Consider the following 26,255-nt stretch of genomic DNA (forward strand, 5'->3'; position numbering starts at 1 on the left):
TTTTAAACACTACTTGAGTTTTATTCTGTGTTCTCAATGCCTTTCTGTTTACAATAAACTGATAAAACCATTACAACATTATTCATACTAAAATGTTTGCTTTCAAAGCTGGTAACTAGGCTAAGGACATTTACAGAAAGAAACATTTAAAATAAAATAAAATGAACAAAAATTATTAAGTAATATCTGTTTGTTTCCTGATGTGGTCACTTCTGATGTACTGATTCACATCGCACTACGTTATGAGCTAAACAATTAATACTTTATAATTATTGTTATTTGCTGAGGGAGATGAATGACCATAAATTTTTTATACAGTATAGTACTTGACTTTTTCCCAAGTTGAGAAATACTTTAAGTTAGCTATTTGCCAAACTCCAATTAAATATCTCGTTTTCCTTGGTTGCTTTGTTTGTTTGTTTGTTTTTTGTTTTAAGTTTCTATTTTTCACGTATCTAGTCAGCTTTCTTCTTTTTTTTTCCACTCCAAGAAAAGAGAGCTTCATCTTGTCAATAATGCTTGTGACTCAAGTATCATTCTGCTGTAAGTTGATTCTCTCCATAATAATCCATCCATTGTTGTAGTTTGTAAATTTGTCCCTCAACAGAGCTCTTAGCAGTTCCTCCCTCAGCTGAATATTGTTCCACACTGTGTTCATAGTCCCACACTTCATTAACATCTTCCTCAAACAGTGGGCTGGAAAGAGCACACAAGAAAAAAAAACTTAAAAAACTTTGAATTATGGACTTTTTATTTCACCAAACTCTTTCAAAACCAGTAAATGCATATCCTGCAGTCTAAACTTTTTCCCAGGCCCTTTCTTCTCTCTCAATTCAGGTTTTTTTTTTAAGGAGGGGGTGAAGGAGGGGGTGAGGGAGGGGGAGAAAGAGGGAAGGGGGGAAAGGGGGAAGGGGGAAAAGGGGGCAAGGGGGGAAAAGAACAGAGATCTTGGATCAGAGTTGGATTTCATTAAGTAAAATATTAAGTATGCTTATAATTAGTGAGATAACGACAGTAAGCCCACGTGCCCTTGTACGAGAATCTGTGGAGAGTAGAGAGAACATGCAGCAGTATTGCTGCAGATCTTTTAATTTTGAGTGAAAACAACATTGACTCCATTGAGATAGTAGCACTAAATGGAATTTATGATTTTGAGAAAAAACCTCTTGATTAACAAACAGCAATAAGGGTTTTCAAACCAGCAACAGTCTTTGACTTTGGCTCACCTGATTTGCTTCAAGTCATTCAAAGTGAGTTCATTCAGAAGACAGCCTTTGGTTTCCGCAGCCTGAACTGCCTCACCGGACAAACTGTGAGCCTCACGGAAGGGAACCTGAAAGCACACGTACAATATATAACTGATGGTTGAATTGTGTTGGACTCTTGCAAGTCTATTCATTACATAAACTAATCCACTTGGGTAAAAGTTGAGAGTCCATTTTCCTCACCCATTTTATAGACTTCTTTTGAGATAAGCTTAGACTATTTTGCATTTCTCTGTTGTCTTTAGACCTACCCCTTTCCGCACAAGGTAATAAGCCAGGTCTGTGGCCAGCATATCTGGACTCAGTGCCGCCAACATCTTGTCTTTGTGTATCTGATGATAACAAATAAGAATGAACAATAAGTTCACAAAAAAGTAGGAACTTTTATAGAGTTCAAAGCCCTATTATCTTGTTAGATTCATCCCTCACCTTGAGTGTGAGTAAGGTTCCAGTAGCTACTTGAAGTAAACCACGTAATGTGTCACACACATCAAACAATGGTTCCTTGTCTTCCTAGGAAGGAACAGGAAGAACTAATGTCAATTTGGGAGCAATGGAATTCTTTTAAAGTAGCTCACAACCTAATTTCTAATCTTCCTCAATCTTCCTCAATTACCAGATGACCTGAGATCACAGGTTTTTATGGAAAAAAGGGTTGTAAAGGGATTACAAATCTTTCTGCATTTCTCAGCCATGAATCTCACCTGTAAGTCTTTGTTGTAGGTACTTGGGATACCCTGCGTAATAAGAATAAAACAAGGTGTATCTAATTTCTCATCTGAGAAACACTGACAGTAAATATATGAAAAAAAAAGTGAACTGCAGATAAAGAATTGAATATGGAGGCGATCTTTGCAGTAATGAACACTACTTGAGCAGTAGTGAAAATAAGGCCTGAAAAAATTCAGGCCTGTATGGGATTTGGACCCATGACCCTGTGCAATACCAGTACAAAGTATCACTGTCGAATAAAGCATTAGGCTTGTGAGAATTAAGAAAATGATCGCAAGCATAAAAAGTTGTTGATTTTTTAAACAAAACTCTCCTTTCAGTGCCATGGGAAACTTGTATACATACTGATGTCAATATAAAGAATTTACTTCGGTTGAAATTTCAAAAATGGTTTGTGTCAAAAGTCTAGTCAAAACTTCCTGCAAGTTTGGATCCATGAAAATCTTTTCCATCCTTTATTATCTTCATTTATTCCTTTTAGTTTCTTCCAACTTCTTAGAGTTTGCACATCCTGACAAAGCATCATTTTAAGATAAACCTCATAATGTTTAAAATTGTACAATACAATCTTAAGACGAATGTTAATAAAATATGTTACCTTCAAGGTCATTTGCATGCCTGCACACTGCAAAAAAAAACAACACAAAATTGACTACCATTATTTACAAAGTAAACTAGATATCAAACCTCAAGGAGTCTAAGTCAAAACTATTTACGTGAACTCAATGTTTTTGAATACTTACTCTGCCAAAAATTCGTCCTGACTTCCCTCGAATTAATTCTAAACTGTCTGCATTTTTCTTTTGAGGCATTAAACTGCTCCCAGTGCTGAAATATAATCAACACAGACCAGGTTACCATTGTTTAAGCTCAATGAGTTTTGTCATCAGTCAATGAATGATGTGCTACTCCATCATAAATGTGCTCTGCTTTTCCCAGTGAAATAAGAGAACACAATACCAAGACAGTGAGGGCCTTTTGATCAAGGCCATAAAACCAGAACCAAGGAAATCACAATGGCCAATTACAACCAAGGAAACTATTACAAGGAGCCAATACAACCAATAAGAACTTAGAATAAAACACACCAATACAACCAATAAGAACTTAGAATAAAACACACCAATACAGCTATTAAGAACTTACAATAAAACACTCCAATACTCTCTGAGGGACAGAAAAATGCAAGTGTAAAAGACCAAGTTGCATCTTATTGGTGGAGAGGGTGTCACAGGGGAGTTTTTCAGACCAATCACAAAGCAAGGAAGAGAAAAACCAAAAAATTGCCCTATCCCCTTTGAATATGCATTCCCACAATCCCTGTTTCCTGAGCAGGAAAAGTTCTAGAAATGCGATTACAAAGGTATCATGGATCCCATCAGAGGAATAGATAAATAAAAAATAAACAGAACTTGAAAAGAAAACCAGCCTGTAAGCATCAGATAATGACATAAACCCAAACTCTTTGGTTGAGTATAGAATCATGTCCTCTGCCCAGCGACTGTGAAAGAAGATGAACAACAAGTATGATTTGAGGAGAAATATTTCACTTACTTAAGAGGAAGAAGATGTGAGTTTTAAAAACAAAAAATAAGAACTGCTATAACATCTTAAAGATACTCATCACCTTGCCTCAGGATCAAGTTTTTATGGAGTGGGGAGGGGGAGGGGTGCTTGGTTTGAAATCATTTCAGAAGTTTGAGATAAAAATTTCATTCATTCCTACATGTAATTTGATGCCATAATCTGATTCCCCAAAGAATATCATTCTAAACTTCTAGACAGGACGTGATCTGCTACATCTGTGAAAATACTTAACTGTAGGTAACTGTAACCATAAAGTTGAAAGAGGTACAAATTATAAAAACAAAGAAATTTAAAAGGACTAAAAATTTGATATACAGCCAGAGAGAAACTACCAAGCTGACAAGTGACCTAGTGGGTCTTCTCTTCTTTAAGTTAAAAATTTTTATATAACACTTTTCCTTGATTCTGTTATATTCATTGTCAATTAAACCTGAGATGTGTTGACAAGAGCGAAGCCCAGAAGAGAAATTCTACAATATAGTCTCTGTCCCCTACTGCATCCATACTGTTCCCTGTCACGGCGGAGAAATTTAACTCTAAAAACAATTCAAAGAATAAAGTTTGATGGAAGAAGATTCATCAAAGCTCAGATATGCAGAACAGAAGAATTTAACCCTTCTATTCCCAAAATTTCATTAGAAATTCTTCTAACAGTCTGCCACATAATTCTTATGATGTTAGTTTGGATAAATTGGTATTAATCCCTTGATTTAAAGTTAAATAAATATCTTTATTCTCACCACTTGTCTGCTTGATATTGTATTAATGTTGTAAGGAGAAATTCAGTCTTGGTCACACATGGGAATTTAGGAGTTAAGGAAGACCTTAATTTTCTTGTCAGGTAAGGTGATGATGGAGCTAGGCAGGTGCTGTGCAACATCAGTGAGAAAGTAGGTGTTTATCAAGATATCCATGTTTATGTTTATCAATCTTTAATGTTCAACTTGATAAAAATTAGTTGTTGATACCAGGAATAAGTTGAATGGAAAAACTATCTGAAAATATTTACCTTTGGAAAGAAACTGACGGTCAATATTGAAAGGATTCCCTGCAATGGCACCACTAAAAAGGCAATAAAGCAGTCAGACAGGCACTTATTCAGCCAATCAGTCAGGCAGTCATACAGGTAGTCAGTCGGTCAGTCAACCAATCAGTGGGTCACCCAAACAGTCTCTCAGACAGTAAGTCAGACTGTCAGTCAGACAGGCAGTGAATGAGTCAATCAGGAAAACAGATGGTCATTTGCAAGTCAGTTACACAGCCAGTAATATTCTGTCAATCAATCCATCAGTCTTTTGGCCACACTCAGTGAGTCAGTTAGTCAATTGATTGGTCAGTTGTCTATTAATCATGTTATTCTTGATAAAAGCTCTCATCACTCAGAGGTAAGGATGTGTTTTGTAACAAGCCCATAGAATGTATTTGCCTGTGGAAGAACTTTTGTGACACCAAGAAGAATTCAAACCAATACCTTTCAATTTATACTCCAAAAAGAGTACGATAAAGTATGTGTCAGACCTTCCCCCTACACAGTTACCCCCCTCCAAACCACCTTCTTGCCAGTTTCCTCCTCCCCATGCCTCCTTGCACAGTCAAGTCAATACCAACCTTCCAAGAGGGTTGATGTCAACTCGTTTAGAGACCTCTTCCAAGCGATCATAATCTCTCTTCAGTGCCCAAGCATAACTAAAAAAAAGTAAAGCAAAAATGTCAAGCTTTTTACTTACCACAACAAGTTGAAGTTTCACAAAAAAAGGAAAAGTCTCAGAAAAAAATCAATCTTGAGATCAAATTTTAACTATTTAAGTGAAATGATTTAAGCATGGCATAGCTTCTATTAGCAAACATATACCAGACTAAATGACTGTGAATGTATGAAAATCATATATGTGAACTGCGGATAAAGAAGTGAATAAGAACTTTTCTTTGAGCAGAAGTGAAAATAAGGCCTGGAAAAATAAAAAAAGAAGAAAATTCAGGCCTGCACCACCTGAAATCCTGTACAGGCCTGAATTTTTTTCAAGCCTTATTTTCACTACTGCTCAACTAGTGTTCATTACTGCAAAATTGCTTTCATATAATATACCAGACTTAACAACTGACAATTTAAAATTTGGAACTGCTGGTATGTAATATTATGTACTGCTTTCATCATTCATTCATATGCAATCCATGCATAGTATAAATAGCCACATTCTTGCTTAAACCATTTTCTCAAGCTTTTGTTAGTTCAACTATTTCAGCCTTACATAAATCTCTATTAATAGTTACCCATACCTCAAAAGCCAGTGACTCCATCTTATTGGTTGAGCCCGCTAAGATAATCAAATGTACAAATTTTTATGCGAACTGCTTTGCAATTATCTCAATAAATAAGATTTTAATATAAACAAAGGTTTTACAGTTTATCAAACAAGCTTAGAATTAGCACCTGCAGATGAGTGTATCCTGGCATCAGAAAGTCGATTTCTCTATAAAAACAGAAAATTATTAATTTTATTTACCAAAAATACTTTAAATAATAACTGACAGAAAAATATTTGAAAACCAGGCCTCAGTTGTTCAAAGGGTGAATAACACTATTCACTGGATAAACCTCCACCTGGTGCATAGAACAGTTTGTTTTGTTAACACTCATCTGCTAGATAGCAATTTATCTGTCAGATAACATTATCCCCCCTTTGTACAACTGGGCCCAATTCTGCACGTGTACATTTAAGATTCTTTGGCTACTTTCTTTACTGAGCTGTAAAGTTTAATCACTTGTTTGTTTGTTTGTCATTTTTCATCATTGAATTACTGGTTTTACAAACTGCAAACTGATGGAAACTTACACTTTAGCTCTTACTAGAAAGGCTTTAATCAGCTCAAACAACAAGGTTTGAAGAGTCTTGATCTCAGTTTTAAGCCACAATCTGTGAAAGATATTTGTGAAAAGGCAAAATCTTGTGAAAATGAACTCAGATAGGTATCTCTGTATTGGTTTGCTGTAGACAGTGTATCAAACACCCCCACACACCCTCCCCCCCTTCTCTAGTGCATTCTACCTTTGGAGCTTCAAGTTCTCAAAAGCCTCTTCCTGTCCGAAAAACTCTAAAATAAAACACAAAGCATGTGGTGGTAATTCTAATGATTATACTATAGACATTAATGTTTGGTAACCTTTTAGTTTAAAAAAAACCTTGTATTTGTATTTGAATACCTATGTAATAGTTGCCAACTAAATAAATGCACACTTTTACTCTCAAAAAGTCTCCACAGATGTGAAAGCCCTGGAAATCAGTTTGACATCATCAATTTCTGGTTCATAACAATGGTTCTATTTTGAGGTTTGATAAATAAAATACACTTATCATAGATAAATAAATCATTCTAGCCCTGGTGTTATACGTTTTTTTACCTTGCATCCACTTGAGCCTTGAAGAAGGGAAAAGTGAAACATTTTACAACAAAATTTTTAAAGGCATTTGATGCATTATTAAATAATCATAACAAAAAGAGCTACATGTCAAACATTACACTATGATGACTTAATTTATCATTTTTGTGGCAAAAATCATAAAAAAATTTAAATGACTAAATAATAACCCTTAACCCAAGATCTGAATGTTAATTCTCCCCACTAGTTGCTACAAATATCCATGTAAATTAGTTGTGAGAATTTGGTGTAAGATCAAGATAACAAATTAATCTACCTGATAAGTTTGAATATTCTCATTACCTGTTTGTTGGATAATGTAAGGATATTATTGGGAGAAGTTTCATGTCGATCACTTCTGGAAGTAAAATGGATAATCAATAAAAAAGTAATAATACCTGGTCATTTCTGCTCCTGCCAGTATGAAGTTTACCACCAACACTTCCGATAATTTCCTGTAAATGCAAAGCAACAAATTAATTCTTTTAGAGTACATCAAGGTATCATACACATGTGACAACAAATCAAGTTACCTTTAATCTTCTTTCATTTGCTGTATGGATGTCTTCATCTGATGGTTGAAGGTCAAAGCTTCCATTTGACCATTCATCTCTGACCTGATAAAGATCAAAACAACATAACAAAATTGTTTTACACCTGCTTTAAATTATATTTTATTGATTACTATAGTCCAAGAATGATTTAAATGCAGCAATGAAATGGATAAAATGTACATGCAGTACTAAAAAAATGGGTTTACAAATGTTGTTGATGTTGAGTACAATTGCAGTACAAAAAGTAAAAGGTAAATTTTAAGTTTCTCTAACTGTTGATGAAATTCATCTTGTTCATAGCAGGTATCTAAAAGTGTTCCCATAAACAATATTCCATCAAAACACAAATGATTACAAATCCAATCACATATGAAGCTAAAGAAGCTAAAATTTTGAAGAACACACCAAAAAATACTTGCATTATCATGCCTGGATGTTAAATTCCTCTAAGATTAGAATGAATACTTAAAAAAAGGACAGGTATTCATAATCCAAGTACTCAACTAACCTTGCCTAAGCCACTTAGGATTTCTTCCATTTCATTCTTGGTTACTAAGCCAACTTTCTCTATTGCTTTAACATATGCTTCACTTCCCTATCATCAGAAACATTTTCACAGTGTGAGAAATATTTAACTTTAAAACTTACCACCCCAAGGTTAAGGCCAAAACAGATCGTTATCCATAGCAGTTATAGAAATATTTTGACTGGTCAACTGTTTTTAACCCTCACAGACAATTACGAATCATTTGGTGATCTGTCTGTCTGACTGACAAAATAACATTTAATGCATCTAATGGGAAAATGGACAGACTGACAAACAGATGGACAGACTCACTGAATGACTCACTGGAGTACTGGCTGGGTGGCTGATAGGGTGACTGAATGACTCTCAGTTTGAATGACTGACTGAATGAATGGCAGACTGACTAAACTCCCTAACTGGCTGGTTACATTTCCAACTAATTGACTGGCCCTAAAACTAATCAGCATAGAATAATTTACAACCTAGTCACTGCAGCTAACCAATGAACACCTGAATGACTGAACAACTAATCAACAAGACAAACTAACTGACCCGCTCACTAACTGACAGACTGAGACCCTCACTAACTTGCTCACCAAATGAAGAACTGATTGAAAATGTAACAGACTTTGAACCTCTCTTAGGATTAGAAAACAAGATTACCATAATGTCTTCTTTCCACATTCTTTTATCAAATCCAATGGAGGCGTTGAATTTATTCATCTCTGGATCAACATCACCAGAAAAACGCCCACCCCACAGCTTATTGCCCTGTGTAATAATTATGAAGCACTTGGTTACACGATGGAGGTATGTGTTTGCATAGACAATCTCGTGAGCGGATGAACAAGAGTAGTGCACGTGTTAGCTTGTTTTACCTCGCTTGCCATTTAACAATTTCGTCCGTGGAATTGCTCAAATTGAATACTGTCTCTCTTTCCTTGGTAGGGAACAGGATAGTGGCGAAGAAAAGTAGAAATCTCCAATTTCTTCGAAAAGAGAACAATACAGCTGAGTATTGTTTATGAGCCTGCAGTACTGAAAGTAGATTAAAGAGAAGAGACTGGGATTAGTAAAGATGGCGGACAGAGGAGATGAAGAGTGGATGGAACATGCATTAAATTTGGTAAGCAATCTCGTATTTTTTGGCGTTCTTTTGTGTACTGTTGGATAACTAATAAGTTAGCATCCGAAAATAATAATATTCCTGATAAAAATAGTATGGTGAATTTTGGCTAGTGATGAGTTTATATAGAAGCCCTATCGCGAAGTCGAGCATACTGTTTCCTTTTCATAATCGTCTGTGCTTTTGTTCTTTTTAATTCTCCCCCACTACACGATAAAAGTGAAATACTATGATAATGGGATCTATGGCATTCTTACCGTTTGCTAAAAAAACATTTCAGCGTATGATACTCTGTGTTGAGGTTATAAGGTATTGCGTTACAAAGCTACTTATAATGTAATCACGTTTCGCTCGGTGAACCAGCTGTCACGCAACAGTCTACTGCCACATACATCTAGCTACTGCTTTGCTTACTGTGTAGCGTTAGAAAAAAAGTGTGAATTGGTTCACCATTCCCTTCTGGTAACCTCAAATTACTAAAATACAAGAATGTTTGGAGAGTGTTAGACGCGTGAATTTGTAGCTATTTGTGTCTTCATGGAAGGTGCTTCAACCTGCAAGGAAAGACGCGGAAAAAAAGGAGGCAGAAGAAGGAGAGCTAAACAGTAAACACAAAAAAGCATTTCAGCGATCAATGCTTGAAGCGCAATGCAAAGTGAAATGAGGGACTGTATGTGAGATTTTTCGCGAACTGACGCGTACAGAAACTTCGATCGAAATAGACTCAGGCCACTGAATCTCTTAAGTCTAGTAAGAACCCCTATCGATGTCAGTCAACAATATTTCCGCTCCGATGCAGACTGCAAAAAAAATTCCTTTTTCTGGTACGGCAAAATTGAACATGATAACAGCTTGATAACAACCTTAGGATTACAAGAGCAACCTCTTTAGCTTTCGAAACTGTACAGTGTGTCACTGTAAATCAATAGTGGTTTTGAAATCTTTGAATAGATGACGAAAAGAAGTTGACGTGAAGTGTCATCAATCTCGCGCCTTCCGTTCTACTCTCAAATTACTTTTTGTTTTATAATCTCCTGAAGTAAAAGGATACCAAAATAAAATTTCCAGGACTCGATAGATCTTTATTTTTTTCCAGTAGTTAAATTTCTGGACATTGAAAAATACTTTTTCTCAGTGATACCTTGAAACCTCTAGACAAGAGTAGATGGGTAATTATTATTTTTTGCTGACCTGCACAACACGAATCTCTTGTCAGGTGAATAGTCAACCTTTGAAAAATTATTTTCGATAAGCTATTTAACCCTTTACACCCTAATATCATTATGCATATTCTCCATGCTGTTCTGCATTCATTTCCTTCGGTGCTGACCAGGAGAATTTGGGCTGTAATCAAGAACTTCTTTGTTGGTGATCATTTCCTTTATTCTCTTGACCTAAATGTGTGATTCAAGAGTTATATTGTGAGGAGAAATTAGATGTTAGTCACTATTCGGGGTTAAAAGATTAATACTATTCCCGTATGTTGAATAAAGTTCCATTCTTTCATAGGCAAAAGAGGCCTTGAAAAAAGGCGAAGTGCCTGTGGGGTGTATTATGGTCTACAAGAACCAAGTTATAGGCACAGGAAGGAATGAGGTAAATGAGACAAAGAATGCGACAAGACACGCTGAACTAGTAGCCATTGATCGAGTTAAGCGATGGTCAGAGAACCAAGGTCTTTGTTTTGAGGATGTTGTGAGAAATTGCAGCCTCTTTGTTACAGTAGAGCCGTGTATCATGTGTGCTTCAGCACTGCGATACCTGAATGTCTCTAAAGTTGTCTTTGGCTGCGCAAACGAACGATTTGGAGGCTGTGGTTCTATTTTAAACATTCATACAGACGATTATACAACAGAAACATCTAAATGTGTTTCTCAGGACGCATCTTCAAATGGTGTTGAAAATACAATAGGGTGTGTTATGGAGAACAAATCTGTTGTCGCAGCTTCCTCGGACTTGTTGAAGAATCTCTCTGAGACGGACGATGAATTTCCATGTTGTACCTCGTGTCAGACATTAATTGGCACTTCATTTAATTCCACTAAATCAACCGACTTTGATTCACAGAAAAGTCTGGAGATTTCTTCAGAGGTCTCCATCCGAAAAATTTCGCCAACTGTCGTAGGAAATTCAACAGGTTGTTCAAAAGGGCAGCAATGTTTATGCGCGCCTGTAAACTGTGAGGAATGCGGTCGAGCCCTATCGAATTCATGTGGCGAGAAATGCACCCACTCCAGCGCTGTAGGGAAACCTCTTGAGTGTGTATCTGGTGTTTTAGCAAGTACCGCAGTTGATTTGTTAAAAGAATTCTACAAAGGAGAAAATCCGAATGCACCATTTCCGAAAGTCAAAACAAAACGATAAAAGTGATAAGTGAGCTGACGTTCCTGAATCATGATTCTTTTGTGGAATGACTTCTTTTTTTCACAACTGGTGAATAAAGTTTAAAAAATACAATGCATGGAGTTTTAGTCACCTGAAACACGTTTGTTTAGTTTTGAATCTTGGCCAACCCGTTAAACATCGTTTCTCTTCAACACACGTGTTAGTGTTTGTACAGTCGGATGGTAGTTTCAGAAAGAGCTTTTAAATAAATGTCAACTCGTTTATTTTGAGAAAAATCTCAAATTTAGATAATTATCGTCAACAGCTGAGCACTCGCGACATAAATATTTAATTCACCTTTTGTTCAAAGCAGTAAGAACAAAGATGGCTGTTAAGAGGATTAGTTCCAGTCGGAGGGTGTCGAGGGTGTCTTGACTACTTATAAAGCTGTTTGAAAAAAGGGGCATGTTGGACATGTTGGCTTTTGTTTCGTTTTGTTTTTATATCTATATATATCTATATATATATATATATATTCGCTGATAAGAAAAAACATTTTTCTATTTTAGAAAGAGCTGGTTTCTCATTTTGAAGTAGTGAGTCAGCCAAAACATGGCGAGTTTCTTGAAGATGAAGAATCTAAATGAAGACTAATGAATACTCGCGCTGATTTGGAAAAGTCGATGTTCAAATGGTTGCTAAATGTGTGAGGGGTTAAACGCCCCCGATGTTTTTTTTTCTTTTTTTGATTGCAGCTGGCGAAGATAAACGCCCGAATGGCGAATGTTTTGGCGGCACCAGATTAAACTTTCGCGATCCCTTCCCAGTGACGTAGTTATACGAAACCTAAAAATTGTAGATTGAAAACGTTCCCTCAAGCCGAAAAATTAAACCTTTTAAGAGTTTCCAAGCTTTTCAATTAAGTACATTGTTTCTGGTTTGAGTATCAGTGTTGTCTAGGTAAAGGTTGTCCGAAACCAACCGACACCAGCATATTATTTGGGGTTTAATAACAAGAAGCGACAAAATATTTCGAAAAGAGGGCACTTTCTCTCTAATTATTCTGCTGGTAAGACAGCTGACTTTTTTGTCGGCGAGGAAAAAGTTTTTGTTTTGTAAATGACGCGAAAAGTTGACAATTAAAGACGAGCTAGGTAGACAATCTCGTACCCTCAAAGCCGTGCGGCTCTCCCGTCAGAACTCTTTTAGTAGTGTCTCCGCACCGTAACCAACAATTGAGTAAGTCTCGACAGTTCGCAAATAAATGGTGGCCAATTCATACAAGCGGAACGTCATTCGTTTGTTTCCAAGTGTAGCCTTATAATTATTAGGTAGATGACAGTAGACGCATTTATTTTTATTTCTCTTCCGACGCCAAGTTTAAATTCTATGAGGTTTGACTCGTGACTGGCGAATTGTTTAGGTAAGTGTTTTCACACAATTGTTAGATTTTTACCTACAAAAGATGGGCTGGCACTAATGCCAAGTCTTCAGTGTTTTTACAATGAGAGTTCATCCGTCGGTAAATACACGGTATGTAGTCTCTCATAAAGAGATCCCTAAACTTAGCTCTGACTGTGGTGTATGAAACGAAATGGTTCTGTAATTGCACTTTCTTGTGGTATCAGCACGGTGTGTGTTAATCTAGTCACCAATTTTGTATGCATTTCTCAGTTCGGAAAAAGGCATTGCCAGCTTCTGTCGAGGAAAGTAAACATTACCTCACGGAAACTTCCGTGCGTTTTCAATGCTATTGATTTTCCTGATATTTGAGCGTAACTTTGGAACACAATAATCCAACAAAACCAAGTAGTCGAAACATTTATTTTCCTAACTTAATAGTTATCTAAATTCGCTTTCAACCTCTGCAATTTTAATTAGCACGTCTGTCCCATGTTTATTCAAATTTACTTTTATTGTTCTATGGGCATAGGGTTTGGAAATTCATTTTTTACGGCGTTTGTTCTGAGGTAGCTTTAACTCAAAGGTTTTTCCCCTCTCTTTATTTTCGTTTCTGCCGGATGTCAGCCGAGTTCAAGGCCAAAGCTTAAAAAATTTAAGTAATGCACGATCCGTTCGTCAAATTTTCATGTTGGTTAGACGTTCGAAATAGTACCTGGACACTGGTAACACTCCACAATAATTAAATCTATATTTTGGTTCCAAATGAAACAACGATTTTCAAACTTCCTACTTTGCACAGAAACTACCAGACTTCAAGGCTGAATATTCCAATAGAGTTCTTAAGCGCAAAACAGTCATTATAAACAAACACCGAAAACACGTGCTTATTATTTAAGAAAAAAATGGTTAGCGCGATTAGATGGTAAAAACACACTACCACAGAGGGTGGAGACAAAAGTTTGGGGAGGGCAACATAACACTTAAAATTAAAACACGTCGATAAACAAATGTTGATCCACCTTTTTTCGCACCCACGTATCAATTACCTTTGTATTTTGCGGATGAATATCCTTAGAGATCTGGAGCTTTACAGAAGTTTCACGTTTTCACGACATACGAGTAGAGCTTGAATGAATACACCGAGCCCAAGGTGTTAAATGTAAATCTGATGTCCCCTGTGGTACCACGCAGCTTAAACTGACACCCATCTCATTTCCAGACAAATTTCTGTAAGTAAATATGTGTTGGCTTCACTTTTAATAAAAAAAGTAAACCATTCAAAGAGTTGATTGACAGGGCCTCCAAAAGGCAATATTTCACTTGGTATCCGACACTTGTATTTCACTAGTTTCATTTCCCTCGCGAGTAAACACTTTATTTCGCTGTTTGGCATTGAACGGAAAGGCTGCAGTAAACCCGCCGAAGACGACTCAAGTCAGGTCAGAGTTTACCCTCTTTATGATATTCATAAATAACCGCGAATTGTTTGAACCTAATTTAACATGAAAGACATGAGATTGAAATAAACATTTCACAGGTTGCTTTGGTCAAAAATTCACACTTTTTAGAAAAATCAGACACAAAGAGTTTTGGATCGATAATTGTCCAGGTAGCTATTAGAATGCGAATACAAAATGGCAGAACGTACTCGGTGTTCTGAGAAATCTATACAACGGGGAGGTTTCTAAAGAAACTGTGGTGCTGCGTCAGTGGGAGAGTATAGCAGGGTAATTTAGCATTATCAACTGAGTTGATAACATAAATTGGCCAAGGTAAAGAGTTTCAAAGCTGACGTTTCGAGCGTTAGCCCTCCGTCAGAGCGAATGTACTATCTGAGAAATCAGTTTGAATAATATTCAGATCAATCGACTGATTTCACAAGTAGATCTAAATGTTTCCATTGAGAATCGTTCGGCGGAGCAAGCACAATAGTGCTTCGACAACGATGACAGCACAGAATCAACTGCCAGTTCTTAAATTAATAGCTATTTTACAGAACCGTGCGAAATGTGGCAGGCTGACACTTAGGTGTGAGAAAATAGCCTTGGGATTTGTGTCTTACTTGTTCCAGGAATGGTTAAAATATTACATATAGAGCAATTTCAGAAAAAAATAAACGCGAAGTTCACAAACCAAATAAACATTCAGTCATATAGCTTTGAATGCAATTCGCCATCATTTCGGTAAAACACTCTACGCGTTCGAAAGCGTTTATCCCGCCTTCCTTTACGATAACCAACAATTTCGTATATGGGGGGTAAATTTCTAAAGGCTGTGGTGCTGCGTCGGCGAGGGAGCATGACAACATAATTTGGCTTTAGCGTTAGCCCTTCGTCTGGGCGAATTATCAGTTCGCTTTGAAATTCTTTACGGTGCCCAATTTATCAACTCAGTTGACAAAACCAAATTTTGTATATGGCGCCACAAAGGAAATTTTCAAAGGTCGCAATTAGGTTGCATAAAATGGCTGTTTTCGCAGGACATTTAAAGTAAGGAAGATAAAGACTTCATAATCTCGATTTTTGGTAGAAATCTTCTCTGCAAATTTGAAAGGTGTATAACGGGTAAAGACCAAGAAACTTCACCAAGTAAATCTTGCAAACACTTGTTAAACGAGGCAACGTGTGTTTTTGGGTGAGGGCAGTTTTATTTCATTTCGATGATTGGTGAGGCTTTTCATTATTTCTACGGTTCTTTGTCTCCTGTGTTTCAACTAGTATTGTCACGTTTCTTCTAAGCTGTGGAACATACACAGTACGGTAGTTCACGGGCTTAGAACCGGCGGTTCATTCAACGGTGCGAAAATCGGGTATTATGACTCTTACAATGTTGGTCGTTTGAAAACACCAATTAAGAAGAATACAACTGCTTTGAGAAATAATTTTTCCTTGTAGGGTTCTTTGAAACAAACGGGCAATTAAAGGGCATGTAAACCCAAAAAACGTTCATTTTCTTTTCACATAGATGTTTTGTAAATATATCAAGTACACCAAAGGTACCATTCGTTTATTCTCAAAAGTCCATTTTCACTTTGTAAAAGCTCTTCCAAATTCGAAACATTCGCCATCTTGAATGGCGCCATCTTTCCTGTGACGTCACGGGTGGACTCTCCAAAGTCTCGTTTTATAATCGCGTGAGGCACGAAGGAGTCTTTCGTTGTTTGCTGGTCTCGTCATGATTTTTTTACTTACAGTTTGCTTCAGTATATTCAATTTTTTCGTAATGGTGAAGCGTTGTGTCGTCCAGTTTTGTACTGATTCAAACAAAACTGGGCATACAATGCAGATATTTCCAAATGACGCAAATTTGAAGCGACAATTTGTGAAATTTGTTCAAGTGAAAATAGCCGATTTCGTCGAGCCGTTCGAACGTTCTGTTGTTTGTAGCAGTCATTTTTCTTCCTGGTGCTGTACCGACGATTCAGGCCTCACCAGAAGCAAATTATTCGGAAGTATAAAAACGACCCATACAGTCGGTAGACGACGAGGATTCGGAAGTGGCCGACCGAACTGAGAAAGAAGTTGAGCTCTTCAAAAGTTAGAGGTCAACAGAGAAAGTACAAAATCGATTTACATGAAAACGTTTTGTTAATTAAACAACAATAGCTTTATTGGTTCTCTAAAAACATCTTTTTTCTCATCTAATGAAATATTATGGGGAAGCCAGTTGTTCGGGAGCCAGCGCTGAGCCCGTAAAAGACACTGACATGTCTGAGAGAGAAGAGAACTCGTTGATATCAGTGTGTAATAACGTGATCTGGAATTTTGTCGGTTCGATAAAAAGAATTCTATACAGGATCCCATAATCAACCCTTATGTTCTATAAGAAAATCCAAGCCAGCCCCACTTGGTGCTTCCTTTGAGAAACCCTGCAGAGAAACAGCAGAAGAATTTGTGTCACGGTTTTTACAGCAGTGAAAATGCATTCAAAGGTCATTAGGACAATATTCATCATTTTGAGTACAACTTAAAAGATCCTGATTTCAGCTTGCAAAACTATCTTTTCAATATTTCAAATCGAAGCAAACACAAACAGGGTTGGATAATTATGAAGGCCACACAAGGAAATGTACATGATACAACTTTTTTATCGATGGAAATGCTTCTGAGATGAAGGATATTGTTTACCGCACAAGATAGCACAGCGACCCTAAAGTGTTTGCCGAGATATCCCCAACACCAACGAACAAGCTATCTGTAGGCAATTTAGCGAAATTTCCTGCCAGGAAAGAAGCGAAAAACAACTAGCTCTAGTACTGTATTATTAAATCAATGGCAGAAACAACTCAAGTAAATCGATCTCAAAATGTAACAAAACAGATGAAACAGAAAATATTTAGCTTAGTCGTTTCCGGTGTGATTATCTGTGCTTTGCTGCTGCCTGTACGCGTACTTGGCCGTCTTCAGCACCTAGAAATCGAGGCAAATTGACTGAAAACCTGGATGCTCAGTGATACAACTTATCTGGGTTTCAGGCCATTTTGCCACAATTGCCCGATTTCCGTACAACAAACACTTTCATGAGTTGTCGGCATTGGTTGACAAGTTCCACACTCGCACCTTTGATAATTTTTATATAAAACACTTTCAGAAGCTCAAGTTAAAAAAAATTCTGTTGCATTCCTTTAGATTGTACCCTCGCCTTATTGCATTTTCATGTTAAATACAAATAAGTCACAAAGTAAATTAAATACCAGTCTGAGTTTCCGAGACGGTCGCATCGCTGTCGACATGTTCTGTACTGTCTTCGTGCGGATCGCTTCGGTGAACCCTACGCGGCTCATATTGTTAAGGACGTGGCCCAGACTCTCCTGAAGATTCTGGATTATCCCCAGCGCTGTCATGTTCTAAGCTTAAGGCATTCGAGTCGCTATCTTCTGAAAAAGCATCTTCCGAACTACCACTACTTACACGAACTCCCACACCAGTTCTACTGGGGAATATGTGTTGCGCATTATTTTGGTTCCACCGCTTACGTCACGACTTCTCGCTATTGTTTTTACCGGAAATGGAATTTCAGTGGAAAATGCCGATTTTCTCCTAAAATAAGTCGAATTGGACAAAACTAATTTCAAATTCGTTTTCTACGCCACTTTTTACATAGTATAAGAAAAACATGTATTTTTGGGTTTACATGCCCTTTAACTCGTAATGTTCAAGCGCTCGGGTTGAGTCAATGCAAAATTCGGGTACTTTTTTTTTTACAATGTTGGTCGGTAAAAACTATCAGGTGAGAAATTACACTACTTTGTGGGAGGATTTGTCACTGCAGGTTACCGTGAACCAAACTGCCAATTAACTCATTTTAAAAGTATAAACCACCATAACAAAGTGTTTCTCAGTGTTCTTGTCTTCCACATTTGCATTGTAGGGCTAAGAGAAAGAAAAAAAAACTGTCGGATCACGCGGCTTATATTTCAGTTTTAAATTAAATGGTGACTGAAGTTGAGCTAAGTGTTCCTCAGATGTATGGATGAAAAAAAAACAAAAACGGAGATACACGAAAACGAAGGAAATAGCGTCTAATTTCTCTTTAGAGTCCTTTAATGAGGCATTTTTAATAATTTTTTCGCGGTGCTTTTGTGAGCACGTTGGGATTTTTATTGTTGTCAGAAGATATTACAATGATGGAGGAGCCCCGAAAATGTAAACAAAAGATCTCTGAAACAACACTTGAGAGGTAGCGTGCTCATTGCCTTGATTGTGTTGAGGACGGCTCAGAAAATACTTGTTTGGTAGGCATAGCTTTTTGGAGGAGCTACGATATTGTTATTAAAGATGTTGTTTGGATGTAACATAGTATGTTTTTTTGATAGAAACCGTTAGAGTCGGATATCAAAAATTAGAATCTACAAGAGCACATGGTGTGATAAAAAACCTGGCAAAACCAGCTGTTTACTTCCGAACCAGGCCAGGCATACTCTTCTCTCGCAAACAGTCGATACCATCAATAGTAACTTAGTAAAGCAAATCTGTTTTCCCAATGGCAATGTATTGTTTTTGTCATTGTTTTCTCTATCCAAGAACTGAATGCATAATGTAGGATGGGGCTGTGCGGAAATTTTACCGAAATATGCTCTGGATTACGATATAATAGGGAAAAAAATCATCGTGGATTCAAAGACTAAACATAAGTTAGGCTAAACTACCGCATCGTTAACATCTCTGGAAAGGATTACCTTCTAAATACGTGTCAGACTTACTGTATACGTGTCGGGTAATTAGAAAATGCATCTTTATTCTTCAAAATACCAGTGTGGTATTGTATTTGTAAGGAGCAAAGATTCCGAGAGAAGAAACGCCTAGGTTCGATTCCCGATTTAGTTTGTTTCTGTCTTTTCAGTCGAAACACCTGCGTTCCATAACGTTTACGAAGACCAAATTCAGAAGGGTAGGCCATGAACGTTGTTCTCCAGATTTCCTCAAAGTAACTCAAAAGAAATTTTTTTGGGGGGAAAAACGTTGCTCAGACGTTGGTCGTGAAAATAAAACGGCTTTTGTATTAGTTGTTAGGTTGTTTAAAATCGTGAGAAAAACCTCAGGGGCAATTTGAAATTATAATTCTTTCAAACGAATGTCTGTCACTGAGCCTTTCGCTTTCCGCCATCTCGTAAACATGGTATACACGATTTATAACTCGAAACTGGAAATTGAAGAAATGTTTTTAGGGAATAAGAAATGATTATAAATTTATACTCTTTTCTCTTCATATAAAAATAATCGTTACTGCGGCCCACAGTATATTATGCGCCGTGGGCACGGTAACTTCTGCCCTTAGTTCTCGATCAACAAAATGTCATTTTTCGTGGTCAAGCTGAATGGACCGTGACTGACAAAGAGAAATGAACAAAAACGTTTATTCGTTTTGTTCATCGTTCTTGTTTTTTTCTTTTTTTTATAGAGTGACTCTTCACACTTGCAGGGACGATTTTGCTACTAAAAAACAGGAAGAAATAGTTTCCCAAGGAGGGGGGCATACAAAAGATTACCTGGAGAATTACGGCGATGTCTTTTAACCCTGAAAACGCTATGGATTAAAAACATCTTTCACTTCATTTCCTTCGGCAGGATAAAATAAATTGTGTGAATTGTGGTGTATCAATCTCAGGGGGTCTAAAAATTGCAAGTACTACACGAGTACACAGGTAATCACGAAGTTCACAAAATGTTCAATGCTTCCGTCCAGTCCTGAAGGACAGTCTTGTTATTTAAACAACAAACCCTTGGAGGTAAAACCACAAAACAAACTGAAATCATTTACGAAACTGCCATTAAAAAGAGAAATATGGCTTTGCATGTCTTGTGTCGTTTTATGTTCTCCCCGCTCTGTTTCTATTCTTACCCCAGGTTTTTTATGGTTTTGTATTTTTTTATTCGCGTTGAAAGTCTTCTCTTCCTGTAGGTTGAAGGACAGCGAAAATGCTTGATATGAGACATATTTATCATTATGCATACATCAAATTATGTAATTTGTATACATCTTTTTTATTTTGTCTTGTTTTGACTTCACTCGATCAGAAAGTAGCTTTTAATTTCACAACTGGTTCGAGGTGAAAGGAAGGAAGTATTGAGATCTATTATGTATATGAATTTTCTGCTGGGAAAAGACGCTGCTATGGAGACGCCTTTTCGATCATTACGACTTATTTTTCCTAATTTACAAAATCAAACGGATCGGCTAAGAGTTTAAAAGTTACTAATGGACTTTTAAAGCCGCGCAAGAGAAATAAAAGAGAAATCAGTAGCCTTTAAAAAATTTTCATTTAGGTAGATCAGTTTCATACACTTTCTAGTGGCTAAAAAAAAAATTTATTTAATCAAAATAATATTTTATTTTGAAAACACATCAAAGCACCGAAGAGGCTTTCATTACCCTAGAGCATTGCTACGATTGGTGAACTCTGGATGAGTGACAGCCGCCAGAAACTAGCGCATATAGGACGTTCGAAATTGTTCGATTTATGAAAAGTTTTTTTAATAGTTGTCGTGGTGGTGCAATCGATCTATTGAACAAAAAGACAAGGGCATATCTTAAAGCTTCACAAAGTAAGTATTTTAATTTCAGATCTCCTTCAGATGCTATACATTCAGTCATTTCTCATTTTTTTTCAAACAGTAGTTCCGTTCTGTTGACAATGATAAAAAGTTCACCTGTCTGAATATTCACATGCTACTTTAAACATTGTTATGTTAACAAAGTAGTTCAACTATCTTTCAATAATTTTACATGGTCTGATGCTACTCTGGTTTGAAGATTTAATGAATGTAACCGAGAAGTTACAATTAATAGACCCAGCTTTTCGACACTCCTGTCTGGTGCCTTCAGAAGTGTCGAAACGTTGGGTCTATGAATTGTAACTTCTCGGTTACATTCATTAAATCTTTAAACCAGAGTAGCATCGAACCATGGCTGATTGTCCACCTGGTTGCCATGTGAACTTTAATATATTTCAATAATCTATTGCAAGGCGATAGGAGGTAAGGTGTACATCGAAAATAATTAACGGTTGATTTTTTTAGAGTCGATGTAAATTGATCACAAGATGAGGTCTGGACGAACGAAATAATTTCATTCTTTATTAGCGAATTCCTCTCCGAAACTAGACAGAAAGGGTAGGGATGATTTCATTCTTGGTAAGTCTGGCCAAGAGATTACAAACTTGTAACCTCTTGGTCTGGCACAACTGAAAATTGGGCTGTTAATTTGATCGATTGGTTTCGCAAAGGAAGCGAGCAAGAATTTCAGTGATGGGAGGGGTGGGTGACGGTGGGTGAAAAATTACAAGAGATAGTATACTCTATTCCTGGTGTGTTCGGCGAGAATAGTTCATGTACTATGAGTCGATCTCGAAAGAAATGTTTCGGTTGGTAGTTTCTAGAGTAAATGAAAAAGCAGAGCTTTGCATATTCGCATTGTGCTTTGCATTGTACGGGAAAAATGTTTCGGGCCATTCTACGGGTAATAGTGACAAGCTCAACGAAAATCCATAATATAAAGCACTTGCATAATTACGAGGACTGATTACAAATGTTTCGTGTGATCAAGTACATATGTAACCTCGACAATGATCGTGACAGTTTCATACCTAGACTTGCTTCTCCTGTATAAATCACATAAGTACTGGGTACGAGATTTCTTTGTGAAGTTTCACGCGGGTTAGATTCATCAATAAGTTAGGTTCCTCTCAGAGTCTGACTCACTTGTCTGTTCGGAGATAAAGCAACCATTTAGAGTGATTGAGTATTTTTGCTCCAGTCTCTTCGCCGTAATCCTGACACTGCCTTAACAACTGAGTAATTATATTTTCCTTTTTCTTATTAGGATCTTCGATTTGAACATCGACCAAATGCGAACGAAATAGCGGGCTTTTGACATATTGTATTGACATAGAGTGGTGGTTCCAATTTTTTGCTCCCGACGTCCGGCTAGTTTTGGTCATTTTTTTTTTATCTCCACCGACTAAGTGCCACGTAGAAGCTAAATTCTAAGCAAAAAAAATGTTTAGCGCCAGATTAAGGTTTTCACAATGTTACCTTCCAACACAATCACATAAAAAAAAGGGAATTACTAAGTGTTCGGCTCATCAAAGACTCAAAACAAAGAAGTATTGACACAACCTTATGATGACACAGTCCCGCGCCTAAGTGTTATGTGGAATAAAAGCTTAATCTAGTTGAAAGGGCTTGCAAACTTCTAAAATATATTTTATTCGGTCGGGGTGATAATGTGGAAATGTTTTTAAATAAATTTAATAAAACCAGTATTTTAATTTACCAGACGAAAATTTCTTTTCGCATGAAGTAACCATTTATTAATTAGTTTCGTATTTTATTTTCAACAAAGTTAACTCAGCTGCATTCACTGATATCGTTAGATGCGAAGAACTAGTTTTTTAATTCTAACGTTAAAAACCCGATTCCCTACCTCAATTATCTTCGTGGAAGCCTTAGTAAAGAAGGTTCCTGACAATGCCAAAAAAAAGGAAGAAAAAAAACCCAGCTTAAATCGTAAATCATTTTGTGAACGAGTGAGTGCATGTTTTTCTTGTTCGGTAATTGGTCTCCTCCTTGCCACCTGCACAGTCTTATACTGTTCTTTGTTTACCTGTTCCCGTGTTTACCTTATCGTTTCTCAACTTATAGTTACCACCTTTCATCTTGAAGATCTCTAAGGAACTCTGAATCACGGTTCAGCTTTGTTTGTTCAGGATTCGCTTTGATGACTAATCCCTTTTTTTTTTTTCTATCAACCTTTTTTTTTTTTTCAAATTTAATCATATGGAAAAAGGTAAACTGCAAATTTTTGAGTTAAAAAAAAACACCTGACCTCAGTAAGTGGAATTTTTTTTGTTATGTTAAACCTTTTTTTTAGTCAATGGTAAATTATATTAATTTGCCATGGGTTAGGCTATCTCCCCTGCAATCTTAAAACTCGAGAGAAGTGTTCCATTGTTTCAGTTCAGTACTGTTCTATTCTTTGATTGGCTTTCATCTTCAGATGATTGACAGTACTTTTTTTTTCATTTAGACTAGACTAGACATAGAAAAAGACAGCGGACGCTTATACAAATATATTCTTTTATTCACGTTGCGTCCGACAAATTAGCGCCTTCGGAGTACCAATTTCCATCCAGTAAGTTTTAAAAAATTGTTTTTGATCCAGCTTTTATGATCTTATTGTCTGAATTTTCTAAATCTGTGGTACGTATATAATTCTTTTAATCGAATAAAGTCGATAGACGTGCTAACTAATTTGAAAGAAAACTCAAGTTCAGAGCGAGAAATTCGTAATGAAGCTATTGCCTTTTCTATAAGAAAATGTTTCTGAGTCAAAACTTTAATTTTTATCTCGTTGATGCTGACTTTGGAGTTTATCCTGAATTGAAGGTCAGATGGCACATATTTTTAGTTCTTCAGCGAAGCTTTTATGAACAGGACCTGCTGTTCTTAGAATAATGAAGTGAGAGGAGCCCCGTTTTATAATATTATTTAAGTGCTTCTTTGAAAAATTGGCCAAAATCAGCGATAGTTTAGATTCAACCATACGTAGAAAAATTAAATGATAAATCTAGAAGCTTTAATTGACCCTAATTACACACCACTAACGAGTCCGAGCTGTAATCGCATTCGTACCTGATTCCGGCCGACATTACGACGCTTTAATCTTTGAAGAAGTTATAATTCATTCATAACTGCTGTGACCCACAATGTTTCTTCATAAGATTTTTTTTCTCTATATTATTTCCTTTTATCTCTGCAGTACGTATTTTTTTAAAAAATGAATTTCCTATTTCCATTTTAATAGAAGTTGGCAGTCCATCAACACAGTGAAAGATTATGAGGCCTAGCTGGTTGTCGTGGATCTGTATTTTCTGTAAGTAACATAACAGCATCACGATCTGCGTTCAAATGTACATTTTTTATGGGACTCGACATATACACGATAGAACTAAAAGAAAAACATCTAACGTCGCGTGACTGAAGAAAGAAAATCCGACTTCGCGTGACTGAAGAAAACATCGCGTGACTGAAGAAACAAATAACTTCAATGGCTTGACTCAAACTAACAGCTAACATAGTGTGACGGAGTGAGTCATGTAATCCAGCGAGACCACGGCAAAAAAACCTCATATAATATCATGGAGAGAAAAAAATCGTTGGGAGTAAAAGCATGACACCCCCCCCCCCCCCCCCTCAACCCCAAAAAACCTGTAATAAAGCGTAATCTTATCAAACACCTGATAATAGCAGGGCGACTAAAAGGACAACCCAACAGTACATGACACCTGTTATGAAAGGAACTGCTAATGCGTTTTAACATCCTCCCTAGGCCCTAACCCACAGGTTGTCGTTCGTGCCCCAGGGTCGGGAATTTGCACCAGCGGATGACGCTTGTTTCCATTTTAAATGTAGAGGAGATTAAGGGCAAAGAGTCCACTTTCGAGAGCAAATGGCTCAAAAAAAGTTTTTAGTTCGTAGAATGATGCTTACAAGTGACAAAACCAACACCAGTGCAAAAAATTAATGCGTGACTTTGCTATATTGTGTTAAAAAATAAATCATATAAATTGAAAAAACATAAATAAAAATTGTGCTTGATTGGGGCATTTGGACGGAACAAATATTCAAGTTACTCGGGAAAGTATTGAAATTTTGAATGGATGAATCCGTGACCGTAGAATCCCCACATGACTGACCATTAGAGGCGGCTACGAAGTCTATCGCGTCGAACATCCCAGTGTTTTCCTTTTCCAGGGTTTGTAGCAGAGAGCAGGACATTGGTGTGTGAGTCATACGATCACAAATGCAAAACGCTCCACTCCGCTTCGTTGAAAAACTCAACGTGTTCGTCGCTACAGCAGTGTGATGAGACTTGGCCTGGGTCGATTCCCGCGTGTTATGCATTGTTAGCTCAGAACAAAGAGGGAGGACTCAGTGTCCTGAGGAAGGGATGTACATCTCAGATTGGTAAAGAATGTACTCGATCATACGCGTGTAATGGACAACGGAAGCGTCTTCGTAACAAACTACAACCCCTTTACTACTGCTGCTGCATTGAAGACAATTGCAACCGTGATGTCATCATGTTTCTAAAAGAAGAGAAGGAGGAAATTTATACGATGGATGGTAGGAAATCTTTGATACGTTTGTTCTTTTTTTCTCATAAAAAGGCTTAAAGATTTCAAAGAGCTTCTCCAACCTCAGATCATGTATTAGGGTTAAAGAAAGACAACCTCACGCATTGGGGAGATCAGAAGAAACCACGGGTTGGGAGGTTTGAAAAAAATTTAGGCAGAGATTAAAAGTTATTGAGAAAGATAAATAATGAAAAATCGAATTTAAAATGCGATCTCCATTACAAAAAATTCTCTTTTGGTGAGATTAAAACCTTTAAAGTGAGGAAGAAGGCTTGATAAGATCCGCAGTACTGTTGTGGCCCTTGCACACACAATAGCGTAGATGAAGATTACTACTATCATGATTGTAACCGATAAAATTCTGGGCTTCAATATTAAACCCATCATATATTTTATCGTAGGATTCTGATCAAATCTTGTGCGCATTGTTGTAAGTAATTTTTTGTTCACTTACTGGAGAGAAAGTAGAATATTCTCGTTAAGGTACTTTTCTCCTTGTGCCGTTCTCCACCGAAGTCACCGAAGTCTGTACTTATCCGACAAAACTTCTCGGAGAGACAAACAAAACTAAAGCAAGATCAGTAGCTGGTTTGATACCCATTTATTTTTTTATCAAAAAAAATTTCAAATCAAAATGATCAATCCAGAGCAGTCTCTGGGCGTACTCAGCTCTTCAGGGCA

At 37.0% G+C, this 26,255-nt stretch overlaps 3 protein-coding genes and 1 long non-coding RNA gene across 10 annotated transcripts in view; 2 read left to right on the forward strand and 2 right to left on the reverse strand.

Annotated features, from left to right (window-relative positions):
• Positions 1-14,140, reverse strand: LOC113676223 (argininosuccinate lyase). Of its 2 annotated transcripts, XM_089209771.1 has the most exons (21): positions 13,984-14,140; positions 8,961-9,120; positions 8,746-8,853; positions 8,065-8,151; positions 7,536-7,619; positions 7,401-7,457; positions 6,985-7,001; positions 6,419-6,499; positions 6,016-6,055; positions 5,862-5,899; positions 5,193-5,270; positions 4,594-4,646; positions 4,015-4,120; positions 3,427-3,498; positions 2,741-2,825; positions 2,596-2,622; positions 1,970-2,002; positions 1,695-1,778; positions 1,517-1,597; positions 1,227-1,333; positions 1-696 (listed from the first exon to the last, which is right to left on the reverse strand). In XM_089209771.1, the coding sequence occupies exons 2-21, from the start codon at positions 8,970-8,972 to the stop codon at positions 534-536; spliced, it is 1,413 nt and encodes a 470-aa protein (XP_089065897.1). In that variant the 5' UTR covers positions 8,973-9,120; positions 13,984-14,140; the 3' UTR covers positions 1-533. The 2 variants fall into 2 exon arrangements, with proteins under 2 accessions (XP_089065897.1, XP_089065898.1); XM_089209772.1 differs by lacking the exon at positions 3,427-3,498.
• On the forward strand, positions 9,136-11,828 carry LOC113676248 (uncharacterized). Its single transcript, XM_027192880.2, has 2 exons — positions 9,136-9,208; positions 10,718-11,828. Exons 1-2 carry the CDS (start codon positions 9,161-9,163, stop codon positions 11,570-11,572), a joined length of 903 nt encoding a protein of 300 aa, XP_027048681.2. The 5' UTR covers positions 9,136-9,160; the 3' UTR covers positions 11,573-11,828.
• LOC113676249 (receptor protein serine/threonine kinase put) overlaps positions 10,735-26,255 on the forward strand; it is a 19,312-nt gene continuing 3,791 nt past the window's right edge. Inside the window, exons 1-3 of one of the 6 annotated variants that reach the window (XM_089209777.1) lie at positions 10,735-10,804; positions 24,242-24,310; positions 25,192-25,563. In XM_089209777.1, coding sequence (XP_089065903.1) covers positions 24,274-24,310; positions 25,192-25,563 — 409 coding nt within the window. In that variant the 5' untranslated portion in view covers positions 10,735-10,804; positions 24,242-24,273. Of the gene's footprint in view, positions 10,805-12,803; positions 12,957-14,244; positions 14,377-20,404; positions 20,983-21,049; positions 21,415-23,464; positions 23,570-24,241; positions 24,311-25,191; positions 25,564-26,255 lie in introns of those variants that run through there. The other 5 variants (XM_089209775.1, XM_089209773.1, XM_089209776.1 and 2 more) reach the window with 5 other exon arrangements.
• LOC149044595 (uncharacterized) lies at positions 16,520-17,890 on the reverse strand. Its single transcript, XR_016187756.1, has 2 exons — positions 17,631-17,890; positions 16,520-16,805 (listed from the first exon to the last, which is right to left on the reverse strand). It is a non-coding gene; the product is annotated as an uncharacterized LOC149044595 (long non-coding RNA).

Source organism: Pocillopora damicornis, chromosome 6 (genome assembly GCF_964200805.1).
Source record: "Pocillopora damicornis chromosome 6, jaPocDami1.2, whole genome shotgun sequence".
Taxonomy (NCBI): domain Eukaryota; kingdom Metazoa; phylum Cnidaria; class Anthozoa; order Scleractinia; family Pocilloporidae; genus Pocillopora; species Pocillopora damicornis.